Genomic DNA, 13812 nt, shown 5'->3' with positions numbered 1-13812 from the left:
ATAAAGCATGTTCCTTTTTGCTACCTTCCGTCTCGCTTATTGCCTGCAAAGAACTGGCTACACAACAGCATTGTTACTAACTTTGATTTTAGGTTTAGTTGAAGTGATTTGGACATTATGACTGTATACAAGGATATTTTATAAATCCTTTAATATAAACTGATCTGACAATTTCACTCTTCTTCTGGAATTTGTCTCTCACTACTAAATAGAAACAGAGCAAAAAGGACTATACAGATGGTATTTTAATTTAACGGTGCTCCCTTCTAGAATAGCTTCTCAAGAAAAGCAGATCTCCTCTTACCATGATGAACAACATATAGAGTTATTTCATCATGATTTTGGCTTGCTTAAAGGTTGTGCTTAAAAAAAGCTATTTTTATGTAAATTCTTTTGAATATTTACCATACAAGTGGTAGGCTATAGATTAATCATTATACAGGTAGTCCTTGACTTACAACCATTTGTTTAGTGATGTTCAAAGTTACAGTGGCACAGAGAAAAAAGTGATTTATGATTGTTCACTATTAACACTCTTGGTGACATGATCAGTTGTTTGGCAACTGGCATGTATTTATAATGGTTGCAGTGCCCCAGGATCATGGGATCACCCCTTGTGACCTTCTGACAAGCAAAGTCAATGGAAAAAAAACAGATTTACTTAAGAACAGTAACAGTTGCAGTCATTCACTTAATCACTGCAAGAAAGCTTGTAAAATGAGACAAAATTTACTTAACAACTATCTTGCTTAGCAATGGAAATTTGGGACTCAGTTGTGGTCATAAGTCAAGGAGTACCTATATAGCAAAGGGAGGTATAAATCATCTTAATTTAATAGAGTGCTATAAGGTAAAGGTAAAGGTAAAGGTTCCCCCGCACATGTGTGCTAGTCGTTTCCGACTCTAGGGGCCGGTGCTCATCTCCGTTTCAAAGCCGAAGAGCCAGCGCTTGTCCGAGGACGTCTCCGTGGTCATGTGGCCGGCATGACTAGCACGGAACGCTGTTACCTTCCCACCGTAGTGGTCCCTATTTTTCTACTTGCATTTTTACGTGCTTTCGAACTGCTAGTTGGGCAGAAGCTGGGACGAGTAACAGGCGCTCACTCTGCTACGCGGCACTCGGGATTTGATCCACCAAACTGCCGACCTTCTGATCGACAAGCTCAGTGTCCTAACCCACTGAGCCACCGCGTCCCTTAGAGTGCTATATAACATATTATTTACTGCATCTTCTGTCCACCTTTTCAAGTTCAACAGAAAAGCTAACGGCATTTAATGTACACAGAATAAAATGATTTGCAAAATCATTTTGGCAAGAAATAATAGGTGCAATAGATAATATTGCCTCAGATTGCCCAAGGATCTGCTGATACAATTTTACAGAAGAATTATTGAGTCTGTCATTTGTACCTCAATATCTGTCTTGTTTGGCACAGCAACCAAACAGGACAGATATAGACTTCAACAGAAAGTTAGGACTGCAGAAAAAACAATCACAATCAGCCTGCCTTCCATTGAGGATCTGTGTACTGCAAGAACCAGAAAGAGGTATGAGAAAATATCTACATACCTCTCACATCCTGGACATAATCTATTTCAACTTCTCCCCTAAGGACACCACTATAGAGCATTGCACACCAAAACAACCAGACATAAAGATAGTTTTTTTCCTCCATGCTATCCCTCTGCTGAACACTTAATTCCCACAAGTCTGTCTCATTTCTCAACTTTTCTTCTTTCCTGCTATATTCTCCTGTTTGATTCTTTTGATTTATCAATTGTTGTTTGTAACTTATGATAAAAGACTGTAATTGTGATTTATGACCTATGACCTATTAGGTAAAGGTAAAGGGTCCCCCGCACATGTGTGCTAGTCATTTCCGACTCTAGGGGCCGGTGCTCATCTCCGTTTCAAAGCCGAAGAGCCAGCGCTTGTCCGAGGACGTCTCCGTGGTCATGTGGCCGGCATGACTAGACGCCAAAGGCGCACGGAACGCTGTTACCTTCCCACCGTAGTGGTCCCTATTTTTCTACTTGCATTTTTACGTGCTTTCGAACTGCTAGGTTGGCAGAAGCTGGGACGAGTAACAGGCGCTCACTCTGCTACGCGGCACTCGGGATTCGACCCGCCAAACTGCCGACCTTCTGATCGACAAGCTCAGCGTCTTAACCCACTGAGCCACCGCGTCCCTTTATGACCTATTACTTGTTGTTTATATGTATACTGTGAACCTATGCACCAGAGGCAAATTCTTTGTGTGTCTCATCAAATTTGGCCAATAAAGAATTCTATGCTGTGCTGTGCTGTGCTGTGCTGTGCTGTGCTGTGCTGTGCTGTGCTGTGCTGTGCTGTGCTGTCCTATCCTATCCTATCCTATCCTATCCTATCCTATCCTATCCTATCCTATCCTATCCTATACTATACTATACTATACTATACTATACTATACTATACTATACTATACTATACTATACTATACTATACTATACTATCCTCTAGGATCCATGATACATATTGGTACTGAAAGTTGCAAAAGTAGTAGTAGTTTACCTTTAAGAATATCTTATACAAGTGTGTTAAAATAACGAGATGACAGATCATCAAGGACCAAGTAAAAACATTACAGAAAACCATACCAATAGATATTCTTGGACTACTTGCTCTGGAGTATTTCCTAAGAAGACGTAGAAATCTAAAATTCCACCAATTGTTCTGTATGTTATAGCAGGAGCAGGTTGAAGAGCAAAATCTGTCAGGCAAAATTCTTAAAATTAATTAAGACTTAAATACAAGAATATTGTCTTTATTTTCACTCCTAAATTATTGTGGAAATTTAATATATGAATGAATAGGAATCTTCCCAGGATTAACATGTGCCTTTCAAAGTTTTTGCATATTTCAGTTTTCCGTTGGAAATCTCAGTTGTAAGAAGAATCCCAATATACTTCTAACGGTCTAACAAATTTTGCACTAAACCAGGTTTTCTAGATCTCTTCAAGGTGCTACAAATCTACAGATGTTAATATCTTGATTGTAAAAACTATATTAAAAACTAAAAAGTTTTGCTACATTGTCCATGTAGATGATGACATCTTATAAAAGTTATTACTCTGCTGTGGACTTTGAATTTTTTTATATAGATCTTTAGCTTGCTTTCTTTTAGTTGGAAAATAGAGATTCTTGTCAAATTTTTTGCCCGGTTAGCTAACCCTCCTACTACGTTTTTCTAATCTTCTTCTAAATTTTTAATTGTCTTAAAATAATCAGATAGGATTTTCCCTTCTTCTGTAGCAACTTCTAGTCTGATTGCAGGCCTGAATCCTCAATATAATAATTGCATACATTACATTTCCATTATACAACATAAAGCTAATAGAAATATTGATCCTGATACTAGTTGTTTTAATATAGAGAATGGCATTTCAATGAATGAGCTGAGATTTTGATAAGAATTTTTTGAGTTACTAGGATCAGTTATCCATTATAGCTATATTTATCCTCAATAGAATTTTATAATTTATATCTAGCATATAAGGTTCAGCTTCTTCACAAATTAAAATGGATTTACATTTCTCACTCCAAGAAGTTTTTTCTCGCCTATTAGGCCTAAGCATGAAACCACACTGAAGTTGACTAATCAACTATTATTTATATTTATTTATTTAAATCTATTATACCTACCTATTCCTGTTGACTTTGAGTGGCTATAATAATATTTGATCTATAATCTCTGAAACCTATTAAACAGCAGTCCAAAACTATTCTTAATTGCTCCTTGAGAATCTCATAAAGATTGAAAGTTTAGGGAGATTAAGTGATTTAAAGATGGAAATTACTGTATGTTGAGGATTTCAATTTAACCATATAAACATAGGTCAATTAACTTTTAACATCTGTAAAAATTACTTTAAAGAACATTGTTTAACTGTAAAACCACTGAAAACACTTTTCAGTAGAGCTGCATAGAAACACATCTGGAAGAAAAACAACATAGAAACAATATGGAATTCCTCATAAATATTTATGCTGCCTTGGTAGAATGCTTTCAAATGGACCTAGTGTGATTTGAGAAGGAAAAACAGTAATCTTATATTTGCTAACCTACCATGACATTGCCTCAACAAGATTAAGGATTTAATTTTGAATAGATAGGATCACACTGTTACACAATTAGATTCTCACTATTGTTAGTTAGAACAATGTAATTGGAATACAATTTCCTCAGAATAAATGTATTGGATGAAAAATCTATAGTATACCTGCTGATTACCTCTTGTGCATTTTTCATATAAGTACCTGTGTAGAAAATTATTTAAGAAAGCCATATGATATTAATCAATATCATAAATCATTTCCTTACCCATGGCATTACTGTTCATAAGGAATACTCCAAATGAATGTCCACTCTTATCTTCCAGACATAAGAAGAAAGTCTGAGCACCATACAGGTTGCTCATATCCTTTGAAAGAAATAACAACAAAACATGAATACTGAAGTCCTAAGTGTTGAAATGGCCTTTAATTTGAGTGAAGAACCACACAGCATATATCCTTGAATTTAGACCATAGATAATGACATTCAGTGTTTTCAAGTGTGTATTGTTAATCTGCTTCTTGCACTACTGTCTAAATCAGTGGATCTACTGGTTCTATAACAATATAATTTATGCAGGCACTTGACATAAGACTGTCTCTGAAGATATATACAAGTGTATGTACTGACTCCCTTATCATTCAGCCCTTGCTCTGATGATGTCAACAGCTTGTTGACGAAAGCTCAGCAATAAAGAAGAATTTTCTCTTATATCCCGGAGTTCATCGTTTTTGTTTTTACTAACTTCAAATGTCTACACCCAGGATTCCAGTTTTTAAATTTATTATGTGTGTGTGTGAGAGAGAGTGTGTATATATATGTTTCAGCCTAAACGAAGGCCATCGACAGGAAGTAGTCACAACAGTGACAGCTCATATTTGTGTAATTTTTTTTTAGATTGCTAACAAAGAATTAAAGGGAGACTGATATGCATTTCAAACTTATTTGTTTTCATCAGTCAGCCATACCTTTCTGAGATTCGAACCTGGGCTGATTGCACATTAGGCAGTTGTTTTTACCTCTAGGCCACAAGCTCTATCTCACTTTGTTAGCTGAGAAGCAAGGGAGATATGTGTTAAATGCTTGTTAACTATTTAGATTACCTTGCTAGGCCCCAAACATGGGACAAATCTTTATTTCCTGTTTCGGCCTAACCGAAGGCCATCAACAGGCAGTAGTCACAACAGTGACAGCTCATATTTGTGTAATTTTTTTTAGATTGCTATACACACACACACACACACATATTTGTATATGTTTCTGTATTATTTTTTACTTATTCTGGGAGTGGGGGAGGTATAATTTAATTTAATGTGCTATACGCTCTATTGGGAAAACTCTTTTTGAAGACCAGATTGCAAAGTAAGAAAGTAAAAGAAAATTAAAATACACAATATTTATCTTTATCCAAATTTGAAAAAATCTGGGACAGAACCTAGAACTATATCCTTATAATTCCTCCTCCTCCTCCTTCTCTTCCTCCTCCTCCTCCTCCTCACTTTTATACTCCACACCACCACCACTGGTTCTATACAGAAAGGAAAAAAACAAAGGATTGCAAAAAAACATTACAATATAAGAGAAGTCATTGGGATACAGATAGTCCTCAATTTACAACTATTCATTTAGTGGCCATTGAAAGTTACAATGCCACCAAAAAAATACAACTGTTTTTTTACACTCTTGCAGCATTTCCATATACATGTGAACAAAATTGAACGTTTGACAACTGACATGTATTTATGACAATTGCAGTCGTCTTTTGTGACTTTCTGAAAGCAAAATCAATGGGAAAGCCAAATTCCCTTAACAACCATGTTACGAACATAACAACTGCACTTAACAGTATGGCAAGAAAAGTCATGAAAGGGGGCAAAATTCATAATTATCTTGCTTAGCAAAATAAAAGTTGGCCTCAACTGTGGTCATAATTTGAGGATTACCTGTATTTCTAACAAGCGAGCTGTGCTTTCTTCCTTTGTTCTCCTTTATGCCTTGCCTGAATTTTAAATATCATGTAATGCTGTCCTATCATTTTATTCACAGAAATGTCAGAATCACACTTCTAGTGAAAAATGGAATTACAGTTCAAAAATATGTATTATTATTTCATTGATACAGAATCTATTACATTTCATTTATTTTAATGCTTTAGAGTCCAGCACCAAACCATATGCAGAATGAGAAGAAGACACTTACCCCATTAGGAAAAGCATCCCGGGTAAAGATAGGCCATGTTTTCCAGTTAAAATCATGCCGATATTGTCTGTGCACATGTTCTCCTACGCCATAAACATTCCAGCTAGGCACTCTAATGGAAAGCTGCAAGAACTGCTCCGCATATATGAGAGGTCCTATACTGGTGTTGAAGCTGTTTGAATTATCAAAGGTATTATGCTTTTCATAAACTGGACTTTTTTTAAAAAATGCATTCAATTCACATTGTATTCATACTAAGCATTCCTTGTGAAGAAAAAAAAGGCTAAGCAAAAGACCAGCATTTGTCTATAGTGACATAAAAGCTCAAAATTGTGTCACCAGAAAGAGCTATAGTCACCAAGACAGGACACTACAGGACACCGGAAACATTTGGAAGAATAGATAATAGGTCTTTATTCCTTAACAGGCATTGCTCATTTTCTTGACTGCTGCTGATGTATTGTTTTAATTATCCCATTTCAATATTGTGATAAGGACATTACATAAATAAATGATGGCAGTCAAACTTCCCGGAAGGATGATTATTTCTGATTCTTGCCTAAGTGTGTAGCAACAATGAATATGCTACTGAATGCACTTACATTTCATGTTGAACAACAGAGCTACAGATAACAAAATCTGGTAGGAAAAGTGCAAAAACATTTTCTGATTTAGAGTCTTTTCTTAGGACACTGTTGAACATGAAAGCATCCTATGGTCTATGAGATGTTTTCTATTACAGATGTGTGCAGTTCAAATAACTGCATTTACTGTCTTTTTTAAAAGTGTTTGAAAATTAATTGTCAATGTATTAGTAACAGTTCTCAAAGTGTAGTATGGGTACCTCTGAGAGTTCCTGAGACCCTTTCAGAGAGTCTGTAAAGATAAAAATAATCCCTCAATGTTAATTTATAATACAGTAAATATTGACAGATGTAGCCCACACAAACCAAAGTTGTTTGAGATTCTCAATCATTTTTAAGGATGTAAAAGGAGCCTGAGATTTGAGAATTGCTATATAATTAATCTTTGGGTGGGGAAGTGGTTGAACAATTATAAATTACCTATAAAAAAAGCTCAGAAAGATAACTTACAGTACTTTATTATTGCTATTCCTGATCACACTGATTCCAAAAGGATTTTCTTTGACTTCTATTTGATACATTAAATTGGTTGCTTTAGAACCTTGAAAAGGTTGAATGTTTTCATGTGGGACTTCATATCTATCTTTGTTGGCAGGATCTGTAATCTGTTAAAACCAATCAGCAACATAAAGTTTAAAATAAAATAAACTTTAACATAGTGAATGCACAACTTTTCCTCATTTTAAAGATTCTTAATTGGTGAAACCTGGGTCAGATTTAATAAATGCAATTAATTATATTAGTGTCGCGCCCCGCGGGCTCGACGCCCAGCGGCGCCACGGGCGCGACACTCACCGGCGCCGGTTACCTCTGTTCCTCCTTCTCCTGCTCGGGCCGGGAGAGTGTCTGGCGGCCTGGAATGGGAGAGCGCCCAACAGCTGCGACAACGGCCTCCACACACGACCGCCGAGCCGGCTGAAGCCCCGACAGTGCGCACGCGCGTCGTGCGACCCGGCCCCACCCTGCCGGCTACGGTGGCCTCACAGGGTCCTGGGCTCAGCCTCGTCCTGCTGGCTATGGTGGCCTCGCAGGACCATGGGCCCAAACCGAATAGTGACTCGGCCCTTGCGGCTCTGGCGGGCGGGGCCTTCGGCAGCGGAGCCCGTTTACGACAAGAAAGGACTGGGGGCTTGCCAGGCTTGCGAGGGGGGGGGCGGGCAGCAGGGCAGAGGTGTGTTCGCGACAGGAGGGAAGGTGCCGGGTTCAGGGACGGGGGTGGGGGTGGTGACTAGTGGCGATGGGGTGAGCGTTCACGAGGAGACTCACCTGGGAGGTAGAGGGTGCCGGGTGGCAGGGCGTGTCGCAAAGGAAGGTGTTTGGGAGACACGGGAGTTAAGTAGGGGATGGGCGGAAGTGGGTGCGGTTGGGTGGGGCGTGGGTGTATACATGCAATGTGTATTTAACAGCGTTGGATGCGGGTAGCAGCCAACGCTGGCTTTGTTCCGTTTGAAGATCGTTTGTTTTTGCTTATTAAACCGTTTTGGAAACTCAGCTTTCGTCTCAGTTGCTTGAATCTCCTGCTCTCCGGACGAGGTTTGAGAATTAGTCTTGTAATAAAAAATAAGGACCCAACATCAAACCCCAACCCATTTATATTTTTTAGTTCAAACAAGATGCCAGAAAGCAACTATTCTTTAAGCGTCCTCAGATGTAGATAATATAGCTGTCATGGTTCCGACAGATGAAACTTCAAAAAACTTTGAGGCATTGTTTACCTTAAAAAAATCTTTATTCGAGTAGCATGGCATCGGCACATACATGGTCAATGCCAAAATCTGAATTCTCCTCCCATAAATACATAGTATCAAAGCACAATTCCCTCCTCTAATTAACAGTCATAAGTCACATTCTCCAATTAGTTTGAAATGCAGACCTTCCCTCCAGTTCTCCAACCGGCCACTTCTTATCATCTCTTATTTCAAACAACCTTGAAAAACACTCTACTAAGATGTTGTTATGTCTAACTAATTCCCATGCACATTCTTCCTCCCCCCACCCCCAGCATCATCTAATTCTAACTCTAAAAGTAATGCATGTTAAGGGGAAATTGACTGCATCTTCATAAATTGGCAAAGCAAGAACATCCGATGTTAGCAGCATTGACAATAGCAAGCACTAATATGATAAGTAAAAGCTTTAGACAAATTCTAGGGCCCTTCTTTCAAATGTAAGGGATGAATATAAAGGATGTATAGCTTCATCTTCCACATCTCCTATTATTTATTTTAATTATTAATCTAACTACTCAATAAAGCTATAGAATTCCCATAATTGATTAGATTGAGGAGTTGTCTATGGACAACAAAATGCACACTATTGTAACCAATCAAATAAAATATGATTTGTATAAGACCATAAAGAGTGTGTCAAGCAAGAACATCTGATGTTAGCAGCATTGACAATAGCAAGCACTAATATGATAAGTAAAAGCTTTAGACAAATTCTAGGGCCCTTCTTTCAAATGTAAGGGATGAATATAAAGGATGTATAGCTTCATCTTCCACATCTCCTATTATTTATTTTAATTATTAATCTAACTACTCAATAAAGCTATAGAATTCCCATAATTGATTAGATTGAGGAGTTGTCTATGGACAACAAAATGCACACTATTGTAACCAATCAAATAAAATATGATTTGTATAAGACCATAAAGAGTGTGTCAAGCAAGAACATCTGATGTTAGCAGGTAAACAATGCCTTGAAGTTCTTTCAAGTACTGCATTTGTCAGAACTGAAGTAGCCGAAGGACCACTCGGGACGACAGGCTAGTTCAACAACAGATTTATTAAGAGCAAGGCAAACATAGAATAACTTGTCCGGCTTTTATAGCCGGCAGCTGGTAGCGAGGACCAATCAGCGGTGTTCATTTTGGCGCCCTGTCAGGCAGGGACCAATCCGCGTCGTCTTTTGTTGACAGCTCCGGCTTCCGCGTGTCTTGGTGTTTTGACAGCCGCGAGCTGTCAGTGGTTGCGCCTGCGCTGTACGGTGGGTGCTTTGACAGCTCAGGCTTCTTCGTAGTCCGGCGTTTGACAGCCGCGAGCTGTCAGTGGTGGCGCCTGCGTGGTGCGAGGAACTTTGACAGCTGTCAAAGTTCCCGCGTGTATTTCTGTCAGGCGGTTTTACCTTATATGCTAGGCGATGCCTTCTTATTTGTACTGTTAACATATATATACATTGATTAAAGGAATGTTTACATATATAATACACCCCTTACCCCTCCCCTGGTTCGTTTCTTCCTTCTTGGATGTTTGAACCTGCCCACTGATAGTCTTTTAGGTAGGTGGGTGGTCTTCGATTCCTGGTTGAGCGGCGAAGGGGTGGTGGGTGTTCTGGTTCTGGTTCTTCGTCCTGGTGCTCAGCTTCCTGGTTTGGGATAGGCCGCATTTCCGGTGGGGGTTGTAAGTCGGCACTGGGTGGTTGCTCAGAAGCGTGTGGTGGTTGTCTGGGTCTGAGCTGGTCAATATGGCGGCGTATGTTGCCCTGTGCTTGCGTAGCTACCAGGTATGAGATGGGCCCTGTTTGTTTTATTACTGTCCCTTGGACCCACTTGTTTTTATCTGTGTATGAACGTGCCCATATTAATTGACCCGGGTTGAGTTTGCGGCCGGGGTGGGGGTGCTGTTTTTCTTCTGGGGCTGTGTCAGGGTGCAGTCTGTCGAGACGTGTTATTAGCCTCCTCCCCCATCTTAATTCTGCTGGTGATTTGCTAGTTGTAGAGCATGGTGTTGTGTGTTGTGATAAGAGGAACTGGCTGAGTCGCCTTTGCCAGTTTCCTTTAACGAATTTTTTCAAGGCTTCTTTTGTGTATCGTACCATAATTTCAGCCATTCCGTTCGACGATGGGTGGAACGGCGCCGACGTGACCAGCCTAATACAATTCCTCGTAGCGAAGATCTGAAATTCACGAGAGGTGAATTGAGGTCCATTGTCAGAAACTATGGTATCAGGTAGGCCGTGTGTTGCGAATATTTTTCGTAAGGCTTGAATAGTGGCTGTGGACGTTGTTTTCCTAAGGGGTGTGACTTCCAGCCATTTGGAATAGCTGTCCACTACAATTAAGAAACTTTGGCCCTGGATAGGTCCTGCAAAATCTATATGTATACGTGACCAAGGGTTCCTTGTAGTCTCCCATTTATGGATTGGTGCCTGGGGTGGTTCATTCCTGGTCTCCTGACAGGTGTAACACCCACCCACATACTGTTCAATTTGTTTATCTATGCCGGGCCACCACACATAACTTCTGGCCATCGCCTTCATTTTTACAATTCCAGGGTGCCCTTCATGTAAAATGTGCAATGTTTGGTCTATGTTTTTCTCTGGTATGATGACCCTATTTCCCCATAGCAGGCAACCTCTGTGTGTTGAAATCTCATTTTTCCTGTTATAATAAGGTTGGAATTGGGGTTGTGGGTTTTGAGTTGGCCACCCAGTTGTGGCCCATTTGAGGACTCTGGCAAGTATTTTATCTTTTGTTGAATTATTGGCTATAATGTTTGCAGTCAGGGGGCATTCTGGAAGTTGGGAGATTGCTAAAATCCCGCTGGCTGGGGCTGGGTCTGAGTTCCTGGTTTGTATGGGCAGTCTGCTGAGGCAGTCAGCATGGCCCAATTCTTTACCTGGTTTATGTATTAGCTGATAAGAATAGGCTGCTAAAAATGTTGACCATCTTAAAATTCTCGGGGAGAGGATTTGTGGAGTAGTTTTATTCCAAGTAAATATGCCTAGCAGGGGTTTGTGATCTGTAAATATAGTAAATGGTCTTCCATACAGATAATCGTGAAATTTTTTGACCCCTGCCACTATCGCTAGGGCTTCCCTGTCAATTTGTGCATAGTTTCTTTCAGCTTTGGTCAGAGTGCGTGAATAGAAAGCTATGGGTCTTTGTGTACCGTCCTTGAATATGTGACTTAATACAGCCCCGATTCCATAGGGAGAGGCATCGCAAGCGATGCATATTGGGGTGTCTTCCTTGAAAAGGGTGATTGTTGAGCTGTGACAGATAAGCTTTTTTAACGATTGGAAACTGTTCTCATGTTCCTTGGTCCAGGACCAAGTTGTACCTTTGTCTAGGAGCCTATGGAGTGGCTCTGCAATAGTGGCTTTGTGGGGAATGAAGGCATGGTAAAAGTTTAACAGCCCCAAAAAGGATTGAAGCTCTTGCTTATTCCTAGGGCTGGGTGCGGTTTGAATAGCCATTAGTTTTTCAATTTTTTCTTTAAGGGCGAAAGGTACCCTCCTAGCTCTTATTTTAATTGGTTGAATTGCTGGATTTAGTTGCAGGGAAATGGGGGAACCTGTATATTTCCCTAAAGTGCCATCGAAAACGTCGGCGTACCTTTCGCAAACGGCTTCTAGGCTAGGTGTTTGAATGGTATTAACCCCCGTTAAGGCGATGCCTAGTGGAGTGAACCAGTTTAGCCCTATCAAGTTGGTACGGTTCCCTGGCGTAACTAAAACCTCCAGGGGACCCTTGAACCCCTTATACTGCACCAGGACCTTGGCTTTCCCTTCCAACGGAATAGGGGTTTTCTGGAAGTCTGCAAGGTGTACCTGAGTTTGTTTCAGGGGAATTTGTCTTCGGCCTTTCTGACAGATTTCCTGATAGGTTGTCAGCGAAATTAATGAGACTGCTGACCCAGAATCTACCTCCATGTGGCAGGGCACCCCCTGAATTCTGACCCAGATCTTAACTTTGGAGCTTATGCTGTTTACCCTGTCAATTGTCTCTACCAGGGGGCCTGGTGGGGTTTCTCTGCTGGCCTGGGCAGCCGGCCTACCTGGGGGGTTTGCCTCCACCTCATTGATGTTGTCCCGGCCCTTGCTGCGGCACACCGGCTTGATGTGGCCAGTCTTCCCGCAGTTGTGGCATTTCGCGCTCCTAAAACGGCAGCTTCCTCGGGCATGGTTGCCCCCGCAGCTGGCACAGGCGGCCCGTGGCTCGTAACGCGGTGGTGGCGGTGGTGGGTTCCTGGATCCGCGGCGGTCCGACGTTTTTCCCCTCCTCGGCTGCCGGTGCTCCATCCTGCGCTGTAGGGCTTCTCCATCGGTGAAGTCTACTGACTCTCCGCTGTCGCTGAAGGTTGCGCTTTCCTGGTAGACGGTCGCGGGGTGTACCAGGTGGTGATCGGTCTGAGGGACGAGAAGCTACAGAAGAAACTGACGTCCAAACCCGACATGAACCTGGCAGAGCTGACCAGGGAGATCATGGCATATGAACACAGCCACAAGAAGAAGCCGACGAACACGACCCCAGAGACCCCCGCGACCGTCTACCAGGAAAGCGCAACCTTCAGCGACAGCGGAGAGTCAGTAGACTTCACCGATGGAGAAGCCCTACAGCGCAGGATGGAGCACCGGCAGCCGAGGAGGGGAAAAACGTCGGACCGCCGCGGATCCAGGAACCCACCACCGCCACCACCGCGTTACGAGCCACGGGCCGCCTGTGCCAGCTGCGGGGGCAACCATGCCCGAGGAAGCTGCCGTTTTAGGAACGCGAAATGCCACAACTGCGGGAAGACTGGCCACATCAAGCCGGTGTGCCGCAGCAAGGGCCGGGACAACATCAATGAGGTGGAGGCAAACCCCCCAGGTAGGCCGGCTGCCCAGGCCAGCAGAGAAACCCCACCAGGCCCCCTGGTAGAGACAATTGACAGGGTAAACAGCATAAGCTCCAAAGTTAAGATCTGGGTCAGAATTCAGGGGGTGCCCTGCCACATGGAGGTAGATTCTGGGTCAGCAGTCTCATTAATTTCGCTGACAACCTATCAGGAAATCTGTCAGAAAGGCCGAAGACAAATTCCCCTGAAACAAACTCAGGTACACCTTGCAGACTTCCAGAAAACCCCTATTCCGTTGGAAGGGAAAGCCAAGGT

At 41.6% G+C, this 13812-nt stretch overlaps 1 protein-coding gene across 1 annotated transcript in view; it reads right to left on the bottom strand.

Moving 5' to 3' along the window:
- Window positions 1–13812, bottom strand: part of SI (sucrase-isomaltase) — a 132996-nt gene that overhangs the window by 78781 nt on the left and 40403 nt on the right. Inside the window, exons 6-9 of the mRNA XM_083364319.1 lie at window positions 7388–7542; window positions 6294–6465; window positions 4362–4461; window positions 2638–2750 (exon numbers count right to left, since the gene is read on the bottom strand). Coding sequence (XP_083220445.1) covers window positions 2638–2750; window positions 4362–4461; window positions 6294–6465; window positions 7388–7542 — 540 coding nt within the window. The remainder of the gene's footprint in view (window positions 1–2637; window positions 2751–4361; window positions 4462–6293; window positions 6466–7387; window positions 7543–13812) is intronic.

Source organism: Vipera ursinii (genome assembly GCF_947247035.1).
Source record: "Vipera ursinii genome assembly, chromosome: 5".
Lineage (NCBI taxonomy): Eukaryota > Metazoa > Chordata > Lepidosauria > Squamata > Viperidae > Vipera > Vipera ursinii.
The sequence above is the reverse complement of the archived record's forward strand: the minus strand, read 5'-3'. Positions and strand labels throughout refer to the sequence as shown.